Source organism: Fusarium verticillioides, chromosome 8 (assembly GCF_000149555.1).
Source record: "Fusarium verticillioides 7600 chromosome 8, whole genome shotgun sequence".
NCBI lineage: Eukaryota > Fungi > Ascomycota > Sordariomycetes > Hypocreales > Nectriaceae > Fusarium > Fusarium verticillioides.
Genome location: NC_031682.1, coordinates 2,495,340 through 2,520,851, shown reverse-complemented (window position 1 = coordinate 2,520,851; position 25,512 = coordinate 2,495,340). Strand labels below are relative to the sequence as shown.

The 25,512-nt window shown below is 48.4% G+C and overlaps 13 protein-coding genes across 13 annotated transcripts; 6 read left to right on the top strand and 7 right to left on the bottom strand.

The window, feature by feature from the left end:
• Positions 1-11: 11 nt before the first annotated feature.
• FVEG_13450 (hypothetical protein) lies at positions 12-1,716 on the bottom strand (the record flags this gene model as incomplete). The annotated part of the gene is made up of 5 exons (XM_018902819.1): positions 12-512; positions 558-611; positions 662-1,075; positions 1,123-1,199; positions 1,248-1,716. The coding sequence occupies 5 exons, from the start codon at positions 1,714-1,716 to the stop codon at positions 18-20; spliced, it is 1,509 nt and encodes a 502-aa protein (XP_018761643.1). The 3' UTR covers positions 12-17.
• A 1,793-nt stretch (positions 1,717-3,509) lies between these two features.
• On the bottom strand, positions 3,510-5,238 carry FVEG_13449 (hypothetical protein; the record flags this gene model as incomplete). The annotated part of the gene is made up of 6 exons (XM_018902818.1): positions 3,510-3,688; positions 3,739-4,432; positions 4,483-4,865; positions 4,911-5,006; positions 5,059-5,101; positions 5,149-5,238. 6 exons carry the CDS (start codon positions 5,236-5,238, stop codon positions 3,510-3,512), a joined length of 1,485 nt encoding a protein of 494 aa, XP_018761642.1.
• Positions 5,239-5,731: 493 nt separating this feature from the next.
• Positions 5,732-7,685, bottom strand: FVEG_13448 (hypothetical protein; the record flags this gene model as incomplete). The annotated part of the gene is made up of 4 exons (XM_018902817.1): positions 5,732-7,216; positions 7,267-7,412; positions 7,463-7,543; positions 7,601-7,685. The coding sequence occupies 4 exons, from the start codon at positions 7,683-7,685 to the stop codon at positions 5,732-5,734; spliced, it is 1,797 nt and encodes a 598-aa protein (XP_018761641.1).
• A 705-nt stretch (positions 7,686-8,390) lies between these two features.
• On the bottom strand, positions 8,391-9,362 carry FVEG_13447 (hypothetical protein). The gene has a single exon (XM_018902816.1). It carries the CDS (start codon positions 9,258-9,260, stop codon positions 8,538-8,540), a length of 723 nt encoding a protein of 240 aa, XP_018761640.1. The 5' UTR covers positions 9,261-9,362; the 3' UTR covers positions 8,391-8,537.
• Positions 9,363-9,821: 459 nt separating this feature from the next.
• On the bottom strand, positions 9,822-11,734 carry FVEG_13446 (hypothetical protein). Its single transcript, XM_018902815.1, has one exon. The coding sequence runs from the start codon at positions 11,661-11,663 to the stop codon at positions 10,137-10,139; it is 1,527 nt and encodes a 508-aa protein (XP_018761639.1). The 5' UTR covers positions 11,664-11,734; the 3' UTR covers positions 9,822-10,136.
• Positions 11,735-12,422: 688 nt separating this feature from the next.
• Positions 12,423-13,173, top strand: FVEG_13445 (hypothetical protein; the record flags this gene model as incomplete). The annotated part of the gene is made up of 2 exons (XM_018902814.1): positions 12,423-12,507; positions 12,554-13,173. The coding sequence occupies 2 exons, from the start codon at positions 12,423-12,425 to the stop codon at positions 13,171-13,173; spliced, it is 705 nt and encodes a 234-aa protein (XP_018761638.1).
• Positions 13,174-13,811: 638 nt separating this feature from the next.
• Positions 13,812-14,585, top strand: FVEG_13444 (hypothetical protein; the record flags this gene model as incomplete). The annotated part of the gene is made up of 1 exon (XM_018902813.1): positions 13,812-14,585. One exon carries the CDS (start codon positions 13,812-13,814, stop codon positions 14,583-14,585), a length of 774 nt encoding a protein of 257 aa, XP_018761637.1.
• A 229-nt stretch (positions 14,586-14,814) lies between these two features.
• FVEG_13443 (hypothetical protein) lies at positions 14,815-16,845 on the top strand. The gene is made up of 3 exons (XM_018902812.1): positions 14,815-15,751; positions 15,799-16,088; positions 16,133-16,845. Exons 1-3 carry the CDS (start codon positions 14,825-14,827, stop codon positions 16,743-16,745), a joined length of 1,830 nt encoding a protein of 609 aa, XP_018761636.1. The 5' UTR covers positions 14,815-14,824; the 3' UTR covers positions 16,746-16,845.
• On the bottom strand, positions 16,811-17,749 carry FVEG_13442 (hypothetical protein; the record flags this gene model as incomplete). The annotated part of the gene is made up of 1 exon (XM_018902811.1): positions 16,811-17,749. One exon carries the CDS (start codon positions 17,747-17,749, stop codon positions 16,811-16,813), a length of 939 nt encoding a protein of 312 aa, XP_018761635.1.
• A 413-nt stretch (positions 17,750-18,162) lies between these two features.
• Positions 18,163-18,602, top strand: FVEG_13441 (hypothetical protein; the record flags this gene model as incomplete). The annotated part of the gene is made up of 2 exons (XM_018902810.1): positions 18,163-18,188; positions 18,236-18,602. 2 exons carry the CDS (start codon positions 18,163-18,165, stop codon positions 18,600-18,602), a joined length of 393 nt encoding a protein of 130 aa, XP_018761634.1.
• A 1,041-nt stretch (positions 18,603-19,643) lies between these two features.
• On the bottom strand, positions 19,644-21,199 carry FVEG_17525 (hypothetical protein). The gene is made up of 3 exons (XM_018906772.1): positions 20,662-21,199; positions 20,048-20,612; positions 19,644-19,996 (listed from the first exon to the last, which is right to left on the bottom strand). The coding sequence occupies exons 1-3, from the start codon at positions 21,173-21,175 to the stop codon at positions 19,861-19,863; spliced, it is 1,215 nt and encodes a 404-aa protein (XP_018761633.1). The 5' UTR covers positions 21,176-21,199; the 3' UTR covers positions 19,644-19,860.
• A 203-nt stretch (positions 21,200-21,402) lies between these two features.
• Positions 21,403-22,323, top strand: FVEG_13440 (hypothetical protein; the record flags this gene model as incomplete). Its single annotated transcript, XM_018902809.1, has 1 exon — positions 21,403-22,323. The coding sequence occupies one exon, from the start codon at positions 21,403-21,405 to the stop codon at positions 22,321-22,323; it is 921 nt and encodes a 306-aa protein (XP_018761632.1).
• A 495-nt stretch (positions 22,324-22,818) lies between these two features.
• FVEG_13439 (hypothetical protein) lies at positions 22,819-24,978 on the top strand (the record flags this gene model as incomplete). The annotated part of the gene is made up of 5 exons (XM_018902808.1): positions 22,819-23,077; positions 23,134-23,751; positions 23,800-24,227; positions 24,429-24,571; positions 24,621-24,978. 5 exons carry the CDS (start codon positions 22,819-22,821, stop codon positions 24,976-24,978), a joined length of 1,806 nt encoding a protein of 601 aa, XP_018761631.1.
• Positions 24,979-25,512: the final 534 nt, after the last annotated feature.

The following is a 25,512-nucleotide window of genomic DNA, read 5'->3' as shown; positions in this document are numbered from 1 at the left end:
ACAGGTCTGAAGCTGGATTAATATTTGAAGCCACCCATCCTCTCTCTCAAAACACCCTCCGGATCAGCCTCCCGCTGCAACGCCTTAAATTTAGCGTAGTCCTTATAAGTCCCCGTGACATTCTGATCAAACATAGCATCATTCATAAAAAGCGGAAGATACTCATCAATATCACCTCCGTTCCTCTCAATCCACTCCGGAAGCTTATCCTCAATAAAAGTCGTCAAGTCCTTGGAGAACTGACGAACAGTATCGTCGTAGCGCTTCTCGACCCACGCGCACTGGATCTCGAGAAGGACGCGGTCAGGGTCGTTGGCGGTGAAGCCGATGGCGTTTCCGCCGCGTTCTTCGGTGTGTTTGCCGATTGAGGAGGGGAGGGGTTGGAAGTCGACGGAGCATTGGGAGGCGAGACCGCGGAGGTTTTTGAAGTAGCTGCTTGTGATGGAGACGAACTTGTCGGTTATCTCGGCGTATACGGTTGAGTCTTTGGGGAAGTAGGGGATAGTGGCGGTCTGGGATGTTAGTCAAGGCTAAGTAATGTGAAAGAAGCTGCTTACTCGGAATGAGATACGTGAGTTCAAGAGTGAAACTCCGGCGCCGTTAGACTTGAGCTATGGGTAGTTAGTATCACTGCTTCAACCCTTGATACCGAATGACTTACGAGATCAGGATAGGATTGTGTCTTGGTAGTAGAAAGCGTCGACTTGATCTTCAATAAGTCGGCAAAGGCTCCAGTAGTGGGAGGCTTCTCGCCCTGATAGAAGTAGAACAAAAGGTTAATTCTGCTACTTCCAGTGAGGATGAGACTGGTGACAATGATAGCAGCCTTGGGATCATCGTTGCTGTAAGGGATAAACTCATGCATCGCCTTGTAGAGCTCGTCTGTTTTGGACTCATCGTAGGTGCGAATACCGCCCCAGACCTTTCCGATGGGGTAAGCTTTGACGGTGAATTGAGTCACAATGCCAAACTGGCTTCCACTGCCTCTCAGTGCGACGGCAAGCTCGGGCTGGGTCTTGGCGTCGACGTTGATGATTGTGCCGTTCCAGTTGACCATTTCCCAAGAGACAACGTTCTGGACATCGTTAGCTAGAGTCATTTTGGTTCCATGATAGATCATACGTCAGCAGCCAAGCCGTATTGGGCGCTCAAGAAAGAGATGCCACCTTGTGTAAGAAGACCTCCAACACCAACCAGTCCTAGAGCTAAGTTAGTAGTGCATCACCCAGCACCATCACAAGACATACCGAGACGACCTCCGACGATAGCAACGCCTTCCTTATTCAGCTGCGAAATAACATCATTCCACTCTCCACCAGGCTTAACATACGCCACCTTCTTATCAGCATCATAAGTAGCCCCAACCATCTCATTCAGCGAGATGAGTACTCCATCACCAGCAGTAGCATGAGTAGGGTTAGGATCATGTCCACCTGATTTGGCTGCAAACTTGACATCAGGATACTTGTTCAAGATCGTAACAGCCTTTGACACATCTTCAGTCGACTTGGCAGTGACAACACAAGCAGGCTTGATCTCCCGCAAAGCCGTAGACCAATACCCTGAGGATTGACTGTTGTAGTTGATGGTAAACGGTTGTGAGACACGACCCGGTATAGCTTTTGAGATCTCTTCACAAGCTTTCTTTGTAGAAGCGCTTGGAGCCGCGAGGGCTGAAGCGAAGAGGGAGGATACAAGGAGGGAATTCAGATGCATGATGGCGGTAGGGAGTCAATGACAGCTTGCAATGGGTCAAGTTAGTGAGACATAACGGGAGTTAAATAGAGGAGGAAACGAAACGAAACAAACGGGTCACGGCAGTGTCGCACAGACGGCAGTGTCAATCATATCATACAGCTGCCAGATGAGCCCTTGGCACACTCGTATCGAGAGCTTTGGTCACATGCTTGTGGGGCAAAAATGATATTAAGGGTTGATTTTTGACGGTGATGGCTGAAGATGGGTTTGCTTTTGTCTAGTTATAGAGAGATTCTCGTCGTCTCAGGACAGTGGCATTGATGCTTTTGAACGCTCAATCTATTCCACTCTGTATCACAGCTATAATGCGAATGGTTCCTTCATCAACAACGCCTAATGCCCTCGGGACCGTTTTAGCTCCCTTTAACGTCTGTGGAGTAGAACTAAGTCCCCAGTGGATTTAAACTTTCTTCTTCCTCGACATTTACAATTTCCATGACTGCTCAATACAACATACCCCTGCATGAATCCCAAACAAAGCTAGCGCTTCGTCGCGCGCGAGTCAGGACGAACATCATTTGGCGGATTGGCCTAGATTGCGAGATGCTTTGGCCAATCGCTAAATAACCAACTGGAGTGAGTTGTCAGTGCGTAATGTGGGAGAGACAGGACCTGAAACATTTTAGTTCGGCGGTCGCGTGGACCATTGCTTTCTGACGGACGGCTGAGCGGAGAGGGATAGACGGACTAAAAATAAAGAGAGGGTTAGTGCTGTGGATGGGGTCAAGCTTGCGAAGCTTGGGGAGGGAAAAAAGACTTAGAGCGTTAAGCCTAAATGATAAAAAATACTTAGGTAATTTAGCCTAAGCTCAGGTGATGCTTTGCTGAGTTTATTTTGACAAGTTTTGAAGTTTTCTGGCTTCCCCGGGAAGAGTTATTGGGGGAGCTAGGCTCTGAATTGATAAGATGAACGGGGCTGACCAAAGAGCTGAAGTCGATTGACAACACGGCACGTGCTCTCATTTCGAAATTCGGTACTTCTGGAATTGTTTTTGTTCTTTTAAATGAACTGCAGCAATGGTATCACTCATCTTAAATAAATTCGATAGTGAGAGCTGCAAAAAACACTGGACCACGGAACAAGCTGCAGTCAATAGCTTTCAGAGCCTCAAGCAATACTTGCTGCATTATCAGCTGGGATGTTTTGTATGCGGAAGTTCCCGTCAGATAAACGAATGACATTAATTACACTCCCGCCGGCAAGTTCCATGACAGAAGCTGAAAATCAAGGGATCGGACTTCATATAAATAAGTAAACGATAAAGCAATTTTCGCTTTATAGTGGGTACGTCTCTAATTAATCGCTAGCTGCGAAAGACGGCGCAGCATTTCTTCTTCATTCCTTGATCAGTTGTAACGAACAGAGAGGAGCTTTGAATCCATGCTTGGGGCGCACGGGCTCTAGTGTTGGGATGCTAAGAGGTACATGTTCATGTGCGCTACCACGGCGGTAGAAGAAGTATTGCCTATCAAGCTAGGTACATAGCATACCCTGTATACCGACGAACTGATTCCCTTCAACTTTAAATTATCGCTTTAAAACGGTCGTTCCTTGGCTCTACTTTTAAGAATACTTTCATTTACAGTCCTAGTAGTTTTAGCAATCCATATAGACAGCATAGACGTACCAATGATGCCACATTGATGTCAACAGCCAGATTTCTTGAGTGATGCTCATACGATCCACCCCCGAGTTAGACGGTCGTATGCGGTCGCACCGCGAATTCAGAAATGCGAAACCCCGTATCATTTTATTCCAGCTGAATCAGACACCGTCCTCCCTTTGGCGACAAAAGAAAGTACGCGCGCAGCTCCATATCCTCTTCCGACATGCCCTCAATGGAAGAAACCTTGGCCTTTGGAAAAGCACGAAAAAATCTCGCCATGGCCAAGCGAAGCTCCATTCGCGCAAGGTGCTTCCCGATACAGACTTCACAAACATTAGCGCTTCCCGAAATGAACTTTAGGTGAGACACGTACCTCTCGAGCCTCCACCGAATGGCATGACGGCATCGTGCATCATCTTGCTACCCTTCTCCCAGCGCGACGGGTCCCATTTCTCTGGGTCTGGGAATACCCGCGGATCGCGATGTAAGGTCCAGGCTTGCGTTGAAACAACTGTATCACCAGGAATGAAGTAGCCTGCAAGGTGAGCGCCCCCATTGGGCACGACGCGAGGCAAGGCTGCAGGGACTGCTGCATAGAGACGAAGCGTCTCATCGATAACGTTGTTCAGATACGGAAGATCGCGCAAGTCACTGTGACCAAAGTCATCGGGTAGCTCCATCAGCTCTTTGACCAGTTTCTGTTGAACATCAACATAACTGCAGACGGAGTATATAAGGTATGTCAACGTCGTCGCGGTAGTGTCTGAGCCAGCGACGATGTACGCCTGCGCCTCAGCACGAATTTCTTCATCTGATAGACCATCTTCACCAGCTTCGAAAAGCTTTCTGAACAACATAGGCTTGGCTGCTGCTGGGTTATTTGTGAAATTTGTCTTGTAGCGTGCAACGGCCTCGGCGGAGTAGTCTTTGATGCGTTGCGCGGCAGCAACGGTTTCTTTGAAGACTGGCAGGGGGAGCTTGGTCGCGAGGGATATGAGGGTTGGGAATGTTGATCGAATGGAACCTTTGGCTGCTAGACCTTCCAGGTCTTTGATGTATTGGCTTTTCTAGTCATATGTGTTAGCAAAGACAACAGAAACGTCAAGTTGCTACTCACTTTACCGTGTTCCAGTATACCGAAGGACTCCCCAAAGCTGAGTTCGACGATGATATCCGTGGCCATAAACAGCCAGAACTTGGCTACATCAGCTGCTCCGCGCTCATCCATCTCACGCTTCATACTATCAATTGCCATCTTGACATAAGCGTCAACTGTTGGCTCCACAGCCTTGAGCGATGATTCGGAGAGGGGCGAGGACAGTAGGCGTCGATGGTGACGGTGGAACTCTACATCAAGGGTGTTGAAGAGGTTGTTTGTGTTGGGAACGAGGTTCTTGTAAAACGCCGCCTTTTTGTAGCCGTCTTTGACGCGATGGATCTCCTTGACTGCTGTCATGTCGGAAATGTCAACCTCGTGAGGGCCTATTCGCACCACTGGGCCTGTGACGAGTTAGCGATAGATTGTCTGGGGTTGTTTGAACGGACCATATTGCTGATGGAGATCGTGGACGTATTGCGCTCGTGTGCCCTTTAGCCAGTGATACTTCGCAATCATGTCTGACCAGCAAGATATCCATGGGCCTGTGAGACAGTGTCAGCGTGGTCGGGTTGAATGAAGGGAAGGGTGCCTTACCTGGCAGACGCGAAAGCGGATTGAAGAAGATAGTAAAAGTTACCTACAGTTTGTTAAAGCTTGCACAACAGAAAAAAGGATACCACCTACATTGCAGAGTAAGTATACAATACAGAGAAGTAGTACGAAATGGCCAGTTGCTTCTAAGCTCAGGTAACCGCCTCCGAGTTGAGAGTCCATGCTTGAGAATTGAAGTTCTTAGTGTTTGGTGTACTCACATGAAGTGTAACATATCGAGTTTATATACAAGTAAACCCTCCGTTAAGCTTGACCATATATCGGCCGCAAATACCCTCCGCTCCGATCTTTAGACAACACTGGCTGGGATACTTGCTGTCGAGGATGGAAGGAGTTTAACCACTTGAGAAACAAGGGAGGCCATCATTGGTTCAAAAGCCCCGCTTTGCCGGACAACTGAAAGTCCGGGCTAATACCGAAGCGCGATATGTCGGAGGTCTGAGAAGGGGAACGCCGTTATGGGGTATAATAAATCTGAGATGGCAGTATTGACTAACGGATTCTAAGTCAAATGTCTATATGTGGCTTAGGTGAGTTTGTAAGATGGATTCACGGTATTTGTCCCCGACAAAATATCACACCGGCATTGTCTATGTGTACATTTCAACGACTAGATACAAAGTCTCTACGTATCCAATTCCATTCATAAACTAAATTATAACTCCTCCCTGCACAGAATGCTCCTCAGAACCTCCTCTAACTTTTGCTCACAGTCCATAGACTTGCCAACAGACCTCCACGCGACAAATCGATCTGGCCGAACGAGAACACATCCACTATCGCTAACACCCTTCTTCTCATACCAATGCCTATAAACATCGATGTACTCCTGACCTGGCCCGATGCCGAAAACATTGATTGGAATGCCAGTGGCAGTCGTGATGGCCTCAACCGCCTTTCTCCAAGGACTACCATCCACGCCAACCAATAAACAAAAGGACCCTTTTCCAGCCAAATCCAACGTCGATATCATGTTCAGGCGGCTTGGCTTGTCAATCCACGCGTGAGGCAATCTGCTGCCGGGATAGGTGCTGATCTGAACCTCCACGACCGGGTCACCTTCCACCACTGGTCTTGGGCCAGTCTCATCGTCTAGGTACACTGCCTTGGATACATAGAAATGATTGTGGGCCAAGCCAAGACTCTCAAACTCTTGTTTCTTGTCTTCCAGCGCGGCATAGAGATCGGCCCGTCGCGCTGAACCCTCCGGCGTCGCATGCGATAGTTGATCCACTTGCTTCGTGCCCTCGGCAGACGGGGCCATCATTCCAAATACACGGAACAGCTCTGCGTTCTTTCGTATATGGTTGTTGCTCTCTCGAACGAGGTCTGCACCGACTGGCTGTCTCTCTTGACTGTATGAAGCTAACAGACCTGGACCAGCCCAGCGTTTTGATACGTAGGCCACTTTCCAAGCCAGGTTATACGCGTCTTGGATGCACGTATTGCTTCCGAGACCGAACGTTGGAGGATGTCTGTGTGCTGCATCACCCAGTAGGAACAAGCTTTGGTCATATTTGGAGTACGTCTCCGCGACGAGTTCGCGCACAGTCCAAGCGTCAAGAGTCAAGATCTCAACATCAAGCGAATCATCCCCCACAAGCTGTCGAATCAAATCTACAAGCTCATGGCTCTGAGCCGTCATGCCCTCAAAGGGGTCACCGCCCTGGGGACCAAACGCCACCAGCACCCACTCATTCCAAGGCCGAACAGCTCGAAGATGGGCAACGACGCCGGGGAAGAGGGTACGGTCGGGTTGTATGATCCAGTGTATTCCACCGAGACGCGATTTCGTCAAGTGCCTTGCAAGGTCTGCACGAAACAAGACGTTGCATGCCTTTGGGCCTGGGCTTTGAGTAAGGAACTTGAAGCCGAATTGACGCGCTATCTGGCTGCGCGCCCCATCAGCTCCGAAGAGATACTTTGTGCGAACCTTGAACTCTTGCTTGATGATATGATCGTAGACTGTGCAGACATAAGCGGGTTTGGCTGTCTGACTTGATATGATCTCAACGTTGACAATCTCAGCTGAAAATCGAATGTTGAAGCCGTTATGAGATGCAAAGCGCAAAAGAAGAGGCTCCAAGTGGCGCTGTGACAAGTCCACGTATTCGCAAGGCGTTGTCTCTTTTCGTCTTCCCTATCACGAATCCTGTCAGCAAGTTACAGTCAATCGATTGCTTGACTTACTAAAGACTTAGGGTTCTCCTCCCATGAAGCGAGTCGTCCGTATTCTTCTCCAACGAAGCTCTGTGCAAAGCGTGGTGAAAGGATGAAAGGCTCGCGAATGGCCAGCCGAAGCACCTCATCCTCCAGATTAACATCCCGAAGACACTCTCCATTCATGTCAGCGACTTCTTAGGCTTATACGCATAACGGATCTTACCTAGCGCAAAAGGGTTGAACCCATGAGCTCGAGGCGTGTAAGCTGTATGCGGGTCCTTGGAAATGACGAGACCTCTCATTCCTAAAATCCTCTCATCAGCTTACTTTGATGTCTATAGTGACAAGCCATAAGACATACCATTCTGACCCAAAAAGGATGCGAGAGCGGCGCCAGAAGGGCCTGCGCCTACGATCAGAATATCCGTGTCAACTATCGCAGACATGGCAAAGCGATGTGATCTGTGGCCGACGATAGACTACAAATGGTGAACTGTAACTCCTTTTTTATAACAGGTTTCGGCCGTTGGAAGAATACCGAGTTTGATATTTGATCTCATAGATTCATCCTTGGTTCGGACTTCGGACAAGTCTCGTACTTCCGGCCCACAGTGACTTGATTTACCCGGTTTCAGCTTCGGGAGGGGCCGTGTAGTGGGAGACCGCCTAGGAGGTCATATTTTTGTTGGCGGTTGCATTGCAGCTAAAGATGGTGTATCACATGGACGTGGAGCGCAGCTCAATGAGGCAAGACTAATTGGGAAGAATGTCCTTCGTTGATTCCAAATCATATGTCCTTGGCCCCTCGACGAATAGCATGGCCGTAATCCTGATTTGTCTGTTTACAACTCATCGGTAAACATATCAAACGACTCGAGTTTGTTTTTTAATAAGTCATCCACCTTCGAGCATCTCTAGGCCGCCAGTGATGCCCGATTCATAAGGCGGGACCCTTCAGCCTAAAGAGTGAGTGGATAGCTGCACAAACGTAAGCCTGAAACCCGACCTGTTTGTAAAATCCAATGCCAATACAGATCTTAGCGAAGTATTCCAACCAGCAATAGTGTATGCCACGTCATTAAGGAATGAAGAACTCAAGTGGCTAATGTAGAAGACTCATGTGACATGGGAATCGGGATGTAACCCCACCTCTGGGCAGCTCCAAAGCTTTTTCGTAAAATGATTAATAATATGGTTTACTTCTATCATGTTTACCGTTGCCTACTTGACCTGCCCAAACATCCTTGACGTCACTCGCGTGAATCATTCATGAAGAAATATCCTACCACAGCATTCATTCATACCAAGACCACCGTTGTCGCAATTCCCACTGCAGCCCAGAGGCTTAAAGCACGTTTGGTGCCTGCACTATTGCTCGAAGTCGTTGTTGACAAAGCTTCCCCAGTGACAGTAATTACACCGTCGTCATTCGTGCTGGTAGTTTCGGCCACCGATGTCGTTGCTTCCTCAGCCTTTCCGGTTCCAGAGACATAGCTTGTGGCCGTAGCTTCGGTGGAAGCAGCAGTCTTGGCAGACAAAAGATACGACTGACCAGCTGTGACAGTGACAGGAGCCCAGCCAAAGTATCCATACCCAAAATAGAAGAACCCGTCAAACGTCGTACCGCCGTGTTTGGTGTACGTCGCTGTGACCCCCCGACCATCTCGGAAGGTGAACGAAGCATGATTGATCGTAGTACAGACAATAGGCATCGTATAATCCATCTGGCATTCTATCGAGTACGAGTAGCCTTCCTTTTCATCTTCGTTGACGTAGCCGTCTCTCCAGATACCAGTAGTGACAGCTCCAGGCGCAGGTGTCTTATCGGCCCATGGGCCGACGATGACGGTGTCCTTGGTCATATAACATTCATTCTCATCCCAGGTCTTTTTATGCTTGGGCTTGCCGCAGTCCAGTACGAATGTCGTGGCTGTTGGGTTTGCGCCAATGACTTCGGCGACGAGATTTGCAGCTCCAGTGTATTCCAGCATGAGCACGGAAGTAGTGATGGCTGAAGACATGGTGAAATGACTGTAGATAATCAATTTAGAGATGGACTACTCCGTAGAGTTGGATTCAAAAGTTAGAGCGATCATGGCATGTAAGAGTCTTTGAACAGTGGAACAGCTCGCTTGCACGGGACTATCGGCCACTGTTTAATTAGCCAAGGTCTTGACTGCAGTGCCAGACTCCACTTTCCTTTTGCTGGTGACATTCACATTTGTTGCTGATGGTCTGACGCACGAGAGCCTCAAGACGTTCTTACTGACATCATCGCGAGTCCACGGCCAAAGTGATTGATTCCAATGGTCTCAATAGAATATAGCAACATTGATAACGTGAGACAACTTGAAAGTTGAGTTGAACAACGAAGAGCGAAGTACATCCTGTAAAATTAATGCTGTTGGTCTGCTTATATCCACTCAAAGTCGGCCCGCTCATGACTCGCTTGAAGTTGTTGGTTGTGAGCGGAGTCTTTCGGGCATTTCCATTTGTGGTCGCAGTACTCCGTAGTCGAGAGCAAGACTGCAATGCGACCCTTTACCTAAACGCAGAGAACTCAGACTTGGTCATGGGACTGTTTACGGCTTTGACGAAGAAAGTTTTGACTACTACAGAAGCATCATAGCTGTTTGAGGCTGTCACGGCTATCATGGCTTTCTCAACCAAGGCAGAATGCGCTGATGGCTGCTGTGCCAGCGTTCGCAATGCGGTTAGGTTGGGGAACTTCTACATAGTACATTTATTATATAGCCATCAAACCCACAGTTGCTGAGCTCCCAACTGAGTCTAGAGGCCTTGATAAAGTACAGAAGATTGTCAATAAAATGTAGTTAAGAACGGACTTCAGCAATCCGGATCCAACGGATCTCTCCGAACACCCCCTCATCGTATAGCTACGCACCTCGACTCAAGTTCAAATAGGTTCTCACCACCTCCGTACAGATATGAAATACCGCACCATCTACCTCAATGAACTCATCGTTGTCTTCCTCACAACAGATCATATGCACCTTCGGTCTCTCTTCCACGGGCCGTGAACGCCAGTCAAGCTTATCACGCATCTCGTGAATGAGGTCGACGTAATCGTGATCCAGATTTCGAAATGCCAAGTTGATTAGCTCGACGCAGCGCAATGTAGATGGCAAACAGGACAGAACGTCGACCAAGTCATCTAGCTCTACCAGGAAGTTTGAGATACCGAAGTGTTTAAGTCGCGGCCAGTGGTCGATAGGAAATACTGCCCGTAGGGGAAACAGAGGCCTTTCGAGGTCTTCTGGATCGAGCTGTAGACATTCTCCGTTTTCAATCTGGGTGGAAGCGCGTATAGATATATGTTCCATTCCTTTAGCGCGAGCTAAAGCATCTCTGAGCAGTCGTCTCTCATATGTTATCCAATCATCCTGCTCGATCATGCTCGTGAATAGATCGAGATCAAGATATCGGAACCCAGGGCGGCTCAGTAGAGTGTAGAAATGGTCGTATTCGGTGCAGGATTGATCAAAGATGCGACAATTCAACCCAGAGCTCATCTCATGGCCTCCAATCTTGAGCTCTGTGACCTGATTCTCACACTCTAACAAGGCTCGGCTGACGAGCTGGTAGCCTCGCCACTTCTCCTTGTATTTCTCATTGGTACAGTGGGGACCGTAAAACCACTGATACGGGGCATCGCCCTCCTCAGATTGCCATGGAAGCTCGTCATGCCATTCTCCGGGATCATACCAATCGCTGCGATCATCCATTGGGACGGTAGGCCATTGCTTTGGGATTGGGTAGTCGAATCCGGGAGGAAACGACCTGATCATAGGAGTTCCGTATAGTGGTTGCCCAAGCCTCCCGTGAGTCGCCGGTGTGATGGTGATCCTTGTTAAGCTCGTGAAACGCTGCAGACCATACTTGAAGGCTTCAATATCGGCATTGCTTGCCAAAACCTCCTTCTGGTCTTCCAACAACGGCTTGTAATAGCCCCAGCACTCTGCGAGTCCCATATGATTGTCAGCAACGGGCGTGTTGTAGTTGTAGTACGATTCAACATCTGATGTACTGGAATATTTCTGAAACCACCTCGGACATCCATTCTCAGTTACAGCCATATCTAGCCCCCAATTGTTCCCGTCCAATTCTACCCTGGATTCCCAGAGCTCCGGCCCAGTAGACAAACGAGCGTCATCCCAGATGATCTCATAAACTTGGTGGCGATAAGTGTCGTGGTCTGCGATCGCTTTAAAAACTTGGATATTGAGGGAATTTGCGGATATGAATACACGGTCGACACGGAGTGGTACGGCCCTGGCCATTGCTGAGCATGTTTCACGCAGGGCCTTGATGTCGCTTCCTTCAAGGTACCGAGAAATGGCATTGGTTAGTTCTTGGGGAAGCCGTGGCAGAATGCACGGGATGTCTGATGTTGACGAAGCCATTTTGCGTGATTTGAGAAAAAATTTGAGATCAACGGATTGGGGACTCGCGCTGGTTATAAATGATCCACAACCCGACGGTGAGTGGTTTGTTGGTCGTGTAATCTCCAAGAATGGAGATCACCGAAGGCAACCAACAAGACCGTGCACATAACGGAGCCCCTCTTTGAAACAAGGTCGGACATCGTTTCCGTTATGACCGTGACCGAACCAACAGCGTTTTGCGTTTATTATCTCACTAACCTGTTATCTGTAGGCGAATCTGCTATAGTACGAATGATATGGAAGTCACTCCGACTTGTTCAGTTCTACCGTCTCTCACTGGGAAATCCGCGACACGACTACAGGGATGAACTTTAGTTTTAACACCATAAACCTTACCATTGAATCTCTAGACATTGAATGCTTTTTACACTTGGCTATGCGAAAAGCGTGAGATCTTGGGGGTATACACAGTCATTCAGTTAGACTTTAGGCAACATGTACCAAACTTCCAAAATGAAAAGTATCACGATAATAACACTGTCAAACTTTACAAAAAGTGCTCAATAATAAAGCTTCTTTATGATTATTTTCTTACCCTATCAAACGAAGCACTAAGACATAAAGTCTGCGTTTAAAAGTTTGTTCATTTCAAGAAGCACATATTTAACGAACACGACTAGCTCTTTCATCTTCTCAAGGCATGCTCTCTAATGTCAAGGGATATCCATCAGAACAACAAAACTTTCATCAACTTACCACAGACAAGAAACTCTAGCCATGAGTGACGACGTTATCACTGACGATTTCGACGTCGAGGTATTTCTCAACCTCTTGCACTGGTCTTGGGAGGATGCTTATAATGGTATGTTTCATCCCCGATTATCTCAATTTCGCTCACGTTTCGATAGGTACGCGTGAGATTGAGCGCCCTGTGTCTCCCTTTTCGCGGCCGGTACATACCACCTCAGAGCCAGATACTCCCCAAACAGAGCCTGGGATGTCTCAACCTGAGAGGGAAAGTTCTGAGGAAGAAAGGCTGAGCATCGACTCTCAGGTCTCTTCCTCATCCGAAGACCTTGGGCCGCTCGATAGGGATGAGAGTTTTGCGACAAGACTTTCCGACACTCCACCTCCATCTCCGACTTCATGCTCTTCTTCCAGCGAGCAATCATCACCAAGCACAATTAGTCATGATATTTCTCCGAGAGCGCAGCCCTTGAGCCTCAAGAGGTCCGCCAGCAGCGAAACCGATGCCCCAGTCCCCAAGAGGATTCGCCGCCAAATTAGGAATGGCCTGATGTCTGTGACCGACGCACAGCTTAATTCCACAGCTGAGCCACCAAAGGACCGGAAAGGCAGTTGTGACCAGGGTCTGGCACCATTCCGCCATGATCATGACTCGCAAAATGGCTCCATTGCAGATAGCCTTGGTGAAGAGTCTGACGGCTCTTGTTCCGATGACAGTAGCGAGAGAGGTGGAAATCCTCCTGCACCGGAACCGAATGTTCCCTGGAAGAAATATCGTTGAGTACGTAAATGTTTGCCACAGAGACGGCTACCAAGTAGTCTCTTAGTTTCCCACGCAATCTCTACGAATGGAGTTCAGGGAACTGAACGAACGAACAACGGCAACGGCAACGACAACAGTAACAACACACACATGGAAACCTTTACTCAATAGCCATACCGGGCTCCTGCTTGTGACGTGCTCATCATCAACCGCTTTACAAGCATGTTCGCCTCAGCATGCCATATGAACGCAAGTCCAACATGTGAAGCATGACAGTGGACAATAGTCTACACTGCGCTGCACCTCCCAAGTCTTTTGTTCGAGGTACACTGCTGATGAACATGGGGCCCTGGTGAAAGACCAATTTGCCACTGGCACGAAGAACTGCTTTTTTTTGGCCTGAGCTTTGGATCAGCCCCGTGCATCTTCCTGGCATCTTCAGCTCTTTCACATCATCAGAAAAGGCTATATCTATCTAACCGTGGAAGACAAACTCCTACGAAGCAGCATACCCAAACAGTAGTCGCAACTGCCCTCAGAATTTTGCAAACTCTTGCAAAGGCAGAGACAAAGAGGAAGCATTTCAGAGTCTACAGATACCGCCGACTCTACCAGCAATGAACCAATTTGACTCTACCAGACCTCGCATCAACACAATGGATTATCTAACTAATCGCGTGGCCGCCATTCGGAAGCGCTTGGCCCAAGCTGAGGATCGAGTTGCTCTGGCCCAGGAAGTTGTTGTTGCTTTAACTCAAGAGCTGGACGACATCACTCAGTCACCAGATTGGCTAGCAGCTCATCCTCAAGACGCACGGCATTACACCCAAGCGGCTGAACAGCCAGCCCCTCTCCCGAGCAAGGCTTATCTCTTGATTGACCCTAACGAAGACGAAGCTTTGAGCACCGAACTAGACTTTCGATTCGATCCAGTTGCAGGACTGCCCGCAGGCGACAAGGCATTTTCCAAGAACTTTATACGCACTGTTTTCTTCTCTGGACAGAAATACCCCGCCCGGCATTTCACTCTGCGCCACCCAAAAGCCGGCGCCTGTCCGATCAAACAGCGCTGTGAGCACTGGCGGCTAGTCGAGGAAAGCATTTCGCGAAGTAGAGGGAAGTGGGACATCGATATCCAGGTTACCGCTATCCACGCTGACTTCGTTGCTAGCGGAGATAGTGGCTACAGTGGCGTCATGTTTGATCAGGGCGAAGTTAAATCGGAGAAGATTACCGCTTTGCCTTGTCGGATCTTTGGTTATCTGCAGCCGGACTTTGGTGCCCTTGAGCAGAGAGGGTATAAGGTTCTTGATTGGCATCTGCATGAGCCTGGTAGCGCGGGCTTTATGGGGGACAAAATTCATCGTCTCAAGTTGATGGATCAGTTTGGGCGCCGAATCTTTGAGAACCTGGAGCAGGCATATCCTTAAGAAGTACCGTACTAACTAGAAATAGGAGGATATGAAGAGTTGATTGTATTAGTAGCCTAGCACATCGTTTTGAACAATTACACAGTCTTTACCGAAAACAAAGTATTTCCTCACCCTGTAGACATGCCGTATACCCACTCTATTCCCGGAAGCCCGGATACCCGTGACCCCACTTTGGTATGACTCCCATTTGACAAGCATCAGCTATTCTTCTCTTCCACGTAAATCACCCATTCACCATGGAGCGCCTAGTCTCAACACGTGTAAACACGCGATCTTCACTAGCTTGTCTCGAGTGTCGGACGAAACATGTGAAATGCGATGCTAAACAGCCGCGATGCAGTCGGTGCACAGCCTACGACAAGGCATGCCAGTATACTGCTTCGAGACGTGGTGGTCTTGATAGAGCGGCTTTGACCGAGAGGCGGAGACGGCTGGCTAATAAGGCTGATGCGCAATTGGATAATGTTGTGTCGGAGATTTCTGTGGCGGTAGCTGACGAGGGTATCACTTTGGGGGATGAAGCTGTGACTGGGGCGGATTGCATGGATGTTTTTCAACAACCTAGCTTACCCGTTCTAACGCCTGTACCAGAGGACCGCGAAACACCACTATTCAGCCAGGGCAGTCTCAATGACGATGCTCTGGTAAAGTCTTACTATACCAACTTTCACCACTTGCATCCTTTCGCTCCCCCCTACAAACACTTAGTTCAACTTTCCCAGGTGTCAGCTTTCAACTTCAGTCCCCTCCTAGCTTCCATGCGACTGATAGGGCATATCTACGATACCCACAAATGGTCAGAACCACTAAGCAGCGCCGCCGAGGCTCAAATATCCCAGCTCAAACTATCAGATGCAGTGCAGGTCCAAGCTCGTCTGCTCTACTCGATCGCTTTGTTCTGGTACACCTACAAAACTGAAGCAAAAGAGCAGATGGATGCTGCTATCGATGTTGCCGTCAAGTTGGAAATGCATAAGCAGGAGTTCGCTGCTACATGGGGCTTTGGAGACCCGGTCATGGCTGAATGCTGGAGACGAACGTGGTGGATGCTATTTATCGTTGATGCTTCCTACGCTGGAACACTGGGGACGATGAACTTCAAGACGCTACATGTTGAACCCACTGCGGAACTTCCTTGTGAAGAGACAGATTATGAGTCAGGTGTAAGTACCTATACGATGTTGAAGAAAGAGACTGACGCGATCGATAGACTATACCTGCACCAAAGACTTTACAGGACTTCGATTCTCGCGAATTCGATAGCGAAGACGTGGTCTTTTCGTCCTTCGCCTATCTCATCGGTGCAGTCCGCTGCGCAGCACAAGTCATCTGCATGTCACCAAAACGAGCGACCAGAGAACATTCAGAAGCCATCATACAATCCGCAGACTCGGCATTCGACGCTTGGCTTTTACTCCTGCCCAAGGATAAAAAGCCTGTCCTGAAGACAGATGGAACCATTGATGAGCTAATGTTTCAAGCTCACTTACTTATCCATGTGTATGTCCTTTGATCACAGAACAAGAGTTGAGCTAACTGTTTAGTGCGACTATTGGCATACACAGACCGTTATCAGATCTGAGATTCAACCCTGTTGAAAAAGTATCCAGTTGCGCTCGAGAACCACCAGCAGATACGCCAAAGCCAGATCTCATCAACGTACACACAACTAGAATTCTCAAATCCGTCAACGCGCAAATCCAACTCTTAGCATTACCCGTCCGCCCATTCCACCACACCCCTTTCACAACATGCATGGTCAGCGAAGGAACACTCGCCCTCCTCTCAGCATGTACATATCTGCTCAAAGACCAAGCATTGGCAATAGCGCGAGATCAAATCCGCTTGACTATAGGATGTCTCAAAGCTGTGGGTGAGGTTTGGCCAAGAACAGCGAGGAATGTGAAAGAAATACAGACTATAGCTCGTCATGTTCTGGGCCTTGGGGGAAGTAGTGCGGATGCGGGGAATACGCCGGGATCAACGCAGGTTCCAAGTTTGACGCAGAGTGAGGGAGAGGGGAGTATGGAGTCTCTTCCGACTATGGACCAGGATGATAATATCTTTGCGAGCCTGGGGTCTTTTGAGGATATTTGTGGATGGATTAATATGGGTACCGAGCTGGATTCTAGCTGGATGGCGGGAAGTACAAGCTGAACACCCAATAGTCTATCCAATCTCTACTTATGGATGTCTCTTCTGTATTACATTCTAGATACACTTTAAAACTCGATGACGACCTTGTAGCCCTTTCCACGCTGCCTAGCATCCTCCCAAGCTTCAACAGCCTGCTCAAAGGGAAACGTCTTCACGGCTAGTGGCTTCAACACTCCATCATCGTACAACTTCGACACCTGTCCCAGACGCTCCGCATTCGGCGATACAATGAAGTACTTGTACTTAACGCCTGGTAGGGACAAGGACTCGGAGGGTTCATCACCGCTAAAAGCCCATGAAGGCGCAGGATCGCCAATCGTAATGATCATACCATCAGATTTGACAGTTTCCCACGTCTTGGCCAAAACATCATTGCCTACTGTGTCAAAGACAACATCAATGTCCTTCACTAGCTTCTCCCAGTCCCGAGTTTTGTAGTCGACGATTTCATCAGGTACACCACCCAGCAAATGCGCGTTCATCTCGGATGCCAGCGCAATCACATATGCACCCGTCAAGTGCTTAACAAGCTGTAGAAACTGCTGTCCAACTGCGCCCGACGCCCCCGTCACAAGAACTCTCGTTCCAGCGTGAACGTCGACATAGTCTAGAACCTCCCACGCTGTCAGGGCCGGAATCGGCAGTGCAGCAGCCTCACCATGGGAAAGCGACGCTGGCTTCAGAGCAACCTCTTCAGGAGCACAGACAGCGTAATCTGCTTGCCCTTCACCTGTGTGCGCTGACAGAAAAGCAAAAACTTCTTGGCCAATTTTTAGGGGGCCAGAATAGTCGGGGCCAAAAGCGGTGATGACGCCGGAAATGTCGTGGCCTGGAATACGGGTTGGACGTCGGTAAGTCTCTGGCCACATGATTTCATCGCCAGTGACTCCAGCGGCGTGAACAAGAACCAGAATCTCGGACTTGGCTGGTTCGGGTTTATTCATAGAGAAGTTGGTTGTGAGTTTGGGAGAAGACATGTCTCCGAGGATCTGGACAGCTTTCATCTTGAAGTTGGGGAATTGTTTCCTGGTGTATACAGTGCAATGTAGAATGGTGGATGATATTGCTAATATTTGTTCTTATTTTTAACACTTTTTTCTGCCAAGAAAGAACTGTTTTATATGCTGATATTCGCGTCAGGCAATTGGGCCCGGGATCCGGGGATAGAAACGAATACCCGGATACCCGGGCGGGTCCGCAGTTGACCATTGCATGGCTTATCCATCCCCATCCGAAAATCGGGAAACCGACACGTAGGATAATCATTCTTTGTTGAGAAAATACACTATTTCCATCAGTATAAGTAGTTCATTTCGTTAAAGAACAGTATCTTCCATATTCTTCATCTCTTATCATCTCTTACTTCTGTGTCCTCTGCATAACAACGCAAGACTCGTCTAATATCTACTTCACCAGAATGGCCCACAATGTCGAGAACAAGCGGTACGTTGAGCCATTCCCTCATCCAAGATCTGTCTAATGCGCATCAGCAATCGCCCCCGTGAAAATGTCAAGATCCTCTATGACTACGAGCTCACCAACGCACCCGGCAAGTCCATCGTTGGCCTCGAAGTCCACTACGGCCCTCTCGGATGGACACCTCCGCATACTCATTCTGGTGCCACTGTCGCCGCCACTGTAATCAAGGGTCAACTGCTCAGCGGCATGAACGGTAACCCGCCCAAGGTTTACAGCGCCGGTGAGAGCTTCAACGAGCTTCCTGGATGTCATCACACCGTCAGCGACAATCCCAGTGAAACTGAGGACACCACTTTCATCGCTGTCATGGTTATTGATACTGAGATTGTCAAGAAGGGATATCAGAATCTGGTTGTTTTGGATAAGGAATGGCAGTAAATTTAAGATGGACACTCGGCTAGGGCTTATGGATGCTTCGTTGGTCTTGTACTCGCTCTCAGCTCTGCTAGGTAAAGGTCTCATAATCCTTCATAGATCATTTTTACTCCTCTAAACTCCTCAAGCTCCAGATGCGCTATCGTTTATCCGAGGTCAAGAGATAAATTAGTGAGAACAGAGATCATGTATTTGCACACGTCCTCGAGGTTGACCGCCGTTGTCCAAGTCAATCTCATTACGTTGCAATTGCATGTAACGTGCAGGGCTGAGCATTCCGTGAGGTCCAACATTCAACCTTCCTACTTCTCACAAACAACTCGTTTAGGGGCGCACTAGAACAAATATCATCCCATTTCTTCAGGGTCCCGCCTATTGAGAGCCGCTCAATCCAGCATCTCTTGGCAGGGGATATACTTCTAAAAGGTCTCGACTACCAGGGGCGGTAAGGATCCGACATTGACGCTTGGCAGAAGCTTGTTCCTAAGCTTGCATTTTCGCTTAATTTCAAAGACCATCGTGATACTTGCGGCTGACGGCCCTATCAAGCCTGCTATAAAGTCGGCCGACCTGGCCCACTTGTTGGTCTGTTAGCAGCTTACTTAAGGGACTTTTGCCGACTTTCCAGGCCGGGGGTGGTTAAGATGTTTAGAATACTTATCCTAAAGAACAAAAAGACGCAGGTAGATTTAATAAATCTTTAAACTAATCAATTTTAGCAAGGTGTGTTTATATCAGAACCCGAGGCCAGGGTCTTTGAGGGCTCCAGATGATAAAAAGCTTATCAAAACGACATAAGATAACGAAACATGATGTCGTGGAATTAAAATAACATCGCGTCCTTTGACTTGAGTTTTGTTTCTCAGCCACACTAGCTCTGCCTCAGTGTCGCCGTTTATAAATAGGACTCAGGATCCCGTGCTATCTGTCTTTCATAAAGGCGACGATCACTTATCGGTACCCTATACCTGCCACTATCATTGATGTAATATATTTGCACAAAATTCAGGTGAGTTATAAGTATTCTTATTATAGACTTTGTGTCATTGGATATCAACTCAATATGTCTTCTAAACCCTCATTCTTCCCATGGTTCACACAGCATCCCGTCGGCGCCAGTCTGGAAGGATCGTTAGGGAGTGAAGCTTGCCAAGCAAGTGGCCGATTAGCGAAGAAAATGGCGACGTAACTCGTAAGGCTTTGGGAGTTCCAACACCATACTACTGCTCGCTTATGTTATTCGCAGTATATTTCAGAATAACTATAAAGTAATTCCTTTCATAGCTAACCAGCCTTTTGCCTCAGTAAGTCCCATCAAAGACGTCAGACATATCTTCCCAAACACATCAATGTCATCCTTTTGGGCATCCTGAAGTATTGTCTCCAGGAAATTCGGTCTATCACTCGTCAGCTGAAGACATAAAAAATACAAGTTAAAATTGACTTACGCGCTGACATTTATAGTAAAGTGCTTTTTATCTCGCCATGCGAGTGCAAAATCAACAGCATCTTGAGCATTCCATAAATGCGCAGACATTGTGACAGACCGATTCACAGCGATGTTTTTATTCTGGCAGCATCTGTTTCCTGACTCTCCTTTCATGAAGTAATACGTCAGCATGAAGAAGTTTATCATGCCGAGGGTTCTTTTGGCTGATTCTTGGAAGATCCAATTTGTCCAGAAGGCTTGTCCTGCTGCGGCGGGAAAGAGAGGTATGAGATCTGAAGATTGGCTTGCTTCTTCGTCGATGGCGATGTGAGGAATGAGCGCGTTGGATGCTTCTTCGAGATGAGGCATCGTGGCTTCGTAGATGGCGTACGATCGGGTGTCGTTGTCAAGTAAACGAAGGATTTGATATATAAAGAGCGCATGTGCGTATGCTAGAGTTTCCATTGAGGTAGTTGGTGGATCGCTGGCGAGGAGTTCCTGTGCCCGGCTTTCCACATTGTCGCGGATGACTCTGGCGTTGAGATGATTCTTTGCTGCATGGAGTGCCGCAGAAGATACGGCATCTGTTCTGAAGTGTTATGCTTGAACTATTAGTACATGGGATGAGCTCACGTTGCATAGACTTTGGCATTCCATCATCGTACAGATGTGAATGACACCAAGGGGTCTGATTCTCCGAAATCATCTGTGATGGGCCCTTCAATATTGCGTCCATAGCAAACTGGAGTCGGGATGTAATCGCTCTAGTGACCTGGGGAATAGTCACAAGCTGGGACCGATTCAAGGCATTTTGAGCCGCGGTTGAAAGCCCTGGCGTAGACCAATTGGAAGTATCGCAATCCAACGAACCTTGAAACAGCTGGTCTGTAAAATCGACCGTCGGTTCAAAAATCGAGTCAAGCATTCCAAGGCACGACGGCATAAGTGAAGCGTCAATCTCAGAGACTGGGATCACGGGCTGTATGCAGCTGGCGCTCTCGCGCAGTGGAGGTGCATACGGATAATGGCAGTGGATGTTCCGCTGAGCGCAACGCTGACACGTCGGACGCGCAAGATCGCATCTCCGTCGCGCTTTCTTGCAGGCTTGACAGGACTTCCGACGCGCTGGCGGGTCGTTGCGCTCCATGGATGCTGGATGCTGGCGGTTTACGAAGAGGGAAGATGGTGGAAGTGCGCTGAGGGATCTGAAGAGCAGCGGAACTCCGCTGACATGCCCCACAAAACGACGGAATAGCACGAAGTGGATGAAGACCTGGAGTTTACAGCATCAAGATACTGTATAAAAGAGTCCAACCGCCTTGAATTTATAGCAATTACATCTCATCAAACTCTATTAAACATTCAGTTTACACCATGTCTCTCCCAACAGTCTATGTCGTCGCCGCTACAGGCACCCAAGGCTCAGCAGTATGTCGCCTCCTCCGCCAATCAAACTGGTCCGTCCGCGCTACAGTGCGAAACACCGAGTCTCCCCAAGCCCAAGCCCTCGCTAAGATCGGCGTCGTCTTGAACCCTGGCGATTGGGACGATGAAGAAGCACTCACTGCCGGCTTGACAGGCTGCAACAAATTATTCCTCGCTCTTGGACCCAACTATAGCAATCTCGATGATGAGCGCATCTGGGCCCAAAGGATCATCGCACTGGCTCAGAAGGCGGGCGTTGAGGATATTGTGTACTCGAGCTCTATTAGCGCCGATGCTCCTGAGAGGCGCACGCTTCTCCCCCCGAGTCACTTGATCTTCAAGACCCTTTTTGTCAAGAATGTCATTGAAGGGCTTGTTAAACGAGCTGGATTCGAGCACTGGACTGTCATTCGTCCCGGATTCTTCATGTCCAACCTTCTCGCTCCCAAAGCTCGTATCTACAGCGACTTGTTCGAGCATAACATCTGGTTGACCGCCTTGGAGCCCGACACTAAGCTCAACCTCGTCGACCCGCAAGACATCGCCAGATTCGCCTTCGCTGCGTTAAATGAACCTGAAAAATTTAATGGGGAAGAAATTGACCTTGTCAGTGAGAGGTTGACGGCCGTGCAGATGATGCAGTGTCTGGCTCATGCCACTGGGCGAGAGATGAAGGCCCAGTTCTACGCCGATGAGCAAGTGGCCCAGGCTATGGATACCAACCCCTTCATTGGATCGCAGGTTTTTCTGAGGGATGGTGAGAAATGCGTTGATGCTGAGAGGGTCAAGACTTGGGGAATTGGGTTGGGTAGCTTCAAGGAGTTCTTGGTCCGCGAGAAGGATGCTGTGGCTGAGACATATGCCTCGTAGGGCAACCAACAGATTGTATCCATCGACACCCTGAGGGAGAAAAGCAAACTCTGGATCATTGGCCCTAAGTGATTAGAATGCTTAGGTAAATCTGGTCTATGCTTAGAGGACTTTTTGCTAAATTTATTTTGACACCCTCTATCAAGAGTCTAATGCTTTGCTACTCCCTAGTCGTTGGTTGGCCTTGAGCATATAATTGTATGGTTGAAAGACGTCCAGAATTCTCATAACATCGAAAACTGCTCAAGATCCCTACTTCAAGGCCCGAAAACTGTTAGTAGGTGGAATGAAAACACCATCGTGTAATGTAGGGATAGAAAAGCTGTCTTGGCACCTCGGCGTGGCTGGCTGATCTCTCGTCTCTCCCTTACATGGAATTATGGTGGCTGAGACATCGGCCGCTCCTTATTTTCGTGCCTCAAATAGTCCTCCGTAAATCCTCCTTTTAATTTTTGTGTAACCTTCGTTACATCAGAAATCGCATCAAAACTAACCATGAAGAGTCATATATTTTTTGCAGTTCTGTTGAGAGCTGTAGCTGCCTCCTCGGAGAATGATCTCGCGCCAAGAGAAGCAGAGACATATTGTGTGACCTATCTCTCCACGTATCTCGCTGCGATACCGAACGAAAGGCCCTTCAGTTCAATCTATGATGCACCGGATACAGAAGAAAGAGAAACCGGCAGGTTTCCCTTGGCTCCGTCGATCCGTCCGACTTTTGGGAGGAATACTTCCATTACCACTTCAGGCGCGAGTACGTTGTGATTATGCTTCAGTACTTGGAAGACAAAACTAATATGGCAAACATAGACCCTAGAACCTCGCAGATCGATGAAGAGAGTTCGCAATTGGCAGAATTTGCGTCAGGGTCTTCGTCGGTAGACCTACCACTGTCGAGCGACGAAGCACTTACAACTCCATCGGCCTTTCAAATAACCTCTGGTCAAACCATCTCTGGCCAAACAACCTTCGGCCAAACAACCTTCGGCCAAACAACATTTGCATCTCCCTCAACAACTGGTTTAGTCGAGCCACAAGGGCAGACTGTGATCTTTCTCATCCAACTTCCCGACGATGATCGAAAGCGCAATATCAATAAGCGAGCAGTCGGAGGATTTGTTGGAGAGGGTAACCCAGATACCTGCACTTTTGCCTCCAGCTTCAACCTCGCCGAAGGTCAGCTTTTCAAGAATGGGAATCCAATCTATTATGATGGTGAGGACTTCAAAGAGCTGGATAGTCAAGGGACTCCACCGGCAAATGCAATTACGAAGGGCTTTGCTTCGACTGGCACATCGCTTAGCTTTCGAAATGACAACTTGCCGGATGGCGAGGCAGGCTTCTGTCAGACATCTGATGGGCAGGTTTATATCACGTTTAAATCTTCGCCGCCCGGATGTACACCAGTCACCCTTGGTGTTTATGACGGTAAAGTACTTCATTATATCGTGGTCTTTCGTTGCTAACTTCTTCGAGTCTCTCGATGTCAGGATGGCAAGCTCGTTGGTGTTGATGATGTCAGCACTACCTCGTCTATAGTTAGAACTCAAGAGAGCAGCGTCGTATCGGATGAAGCTACCAGCCTCTCTTCCGAAGCCTTCGAGCCGTCCACCTCCAGTCTCGGACTGACAACACTCCAGTCTGGCGTGATGACATCTTCCGAAACGCCGTCGAGCATTGAAGACGTGGCCTCAACTACATCACTGGAGGCAGATGACTCAACCTCAGAGTCCTCCGTCGTCTCGATTCCGGGATCATCATCATCTGAGCTTGCCGATTCTACTACTATCTCGGACCTCACCTCCACCACTTTAGTTACCTTGGGAGCATCATCTGAAGGGACAACGACTGAGTCTGCGGATGGTAAAACTGTAAAGACAATTAGCAACGAAGAGACCACGGAAGTCTCTACTACCGCAGACGAAACATCTGAGCTTACCGAATCTACCACTATCTTGAACATCGCCTCCACCACTTTGCCTACCTTGGGAATCATCTTCTGAAGGGACAGCGACTAATTTCTGCCGACCGATTCAACGCTAGAGACAACCAGCAATGAAGCCCACCACGGAAGTCTCTACTAGCGCAGATGAACAACTGCCCAGACCACCACAACTGCAGAAATTCCAACTACTACTGTTGACGCCTGTGTAGCAGGTATCACCTCAATGGGAGGCTCGCCTCCCCTGCAAGATCGCATCGACGACTGCGAAGAGTTCAACGTGGTCACAGTTAGCCCATACACCGTGTAAGTTGATTGAAGGCAATTTCAGTATCCATTGGCTAACGCAATTAAGCACTGTGACAATCAACAAAAAGCGATGGGAGTATCGTATTCCTACCGGTTGGCCCACCGCAAGACCTACAAACAGGCAGCTCGTGCGTCGTCAAGATCCCGATGCGACTACCATTTTCCCTACCGAGACACCTGCTTATGCTACTTATTGCGACTCGGTGGAGGACTATTACGATGCTTGCTCTAGCGCTGGTGTTACTGCTATGACGACTACTCTGCCGACACCTACTGAGAGTGAGACGGATGAAGAGCCTGAGTGTCGTGCTGCGTCGTTGGTGAAGAGGGCTGGGGAAGGTTTGGGATATCAATTTGAGGATGATTGGGATGTCATCCGTATGCCGGGGTGGAGGTACTTCTGAGATATTATTTTTTTATTCAGCAAGAAATCCGGGTGGGTTCTGTTTAGATCTGCCTATTCGTTTTGCCTATTCGACCTGTTACCCTAATATGCTAGACTATCTAAATTCATCCTAAACTGTCCTAAGACGTTTTGATAACATCTATTTAAGTTGAGCTATTGCCATTTTCGCTGTGACAGGGATTGAAACTGTAACAAAGGCTTCAGTCACTAGGCCCATAGCAAAAGAAATACCAAAAAGCACGCATCCGCAATATTATCATTGCTCTCACTATTGCCTCATATACCGTTCTCACTAAACGTGATCAGAAAAAGTACAAATGACAGACGAGCTGCTTCTGGAGCTCAGATAATGTTTCGCAACAGGCGTCTCCTCAAGAGATATACCTATGAACTTCACGTAATTTCCTTCATGGGCAATCGCAGTTGTATCGCCTTCTACATCGAGATTTATTGTCTCATAGGTTATCGGCCTATATGATGGCGAGAGCCAGTTGAGTCGCTCACACCCCTAGTAGACCCTCTTATCAAAAAC

Bases quoted from the DNA above. Each gene is read 5' to 3' on its own strand.
- FVEG_17525 (XM_018906772.1), bottom strand. From the start codon at position 21,175: ATGGAGCGCAACGACCCGCCAGCGCGTCGGAAGTCCTGTCAAGCCTGC. The intron at 20,613-20,661 runs GTGAGCTCATCC...ACTTCAGAACAG, and splicing joins AATGCCAAAGTCTATGCAAC to ATGCCGTATCTTCTGCGGCA. The intron at 19,997-20,047 runs GTAAGTCAATTT...GACGAGTGATAG, and splicing joins TTTACTATAAATGTCAGCGC to ACCGAATTTCCTGGAGACAA.
- FVEG_13447 (XM_018902816.1), bottom strand. From the start codon at position 9,260: ATGTCTTCAGCCATCACTACTTCCGTGCTCATGCTGGAATACACTGGA.
- FVEG_13443 (XM_018902812.1), top strand. From the start codon at position 14,825: ATGGAGCGCCTAGTCTCAACACGTGTAAACACGCGATCTTCACTAGCT. The intron at 15,752-15,798 runs GTAAGTACCTAT...CGCGATCGATAG, and splicing joins AGACAGATTATGAGTCAGGT to ACTATACCTGCACCAAAGAC. The intron at 16,089-16,132 runs GTATGTCCTTTG...CTAACTGTTTAG, and splicing joins GCTCACTTACTTATCCATGT to TGCGACTATTGGCATACACA.
- FVEG_13446 (XM_018902815.1), bottom strand. From the start codon at position 11,663: ATGGCTTCGTCAACATCAGACATCCCGTGCATTCTGCCACGGCTTCCC.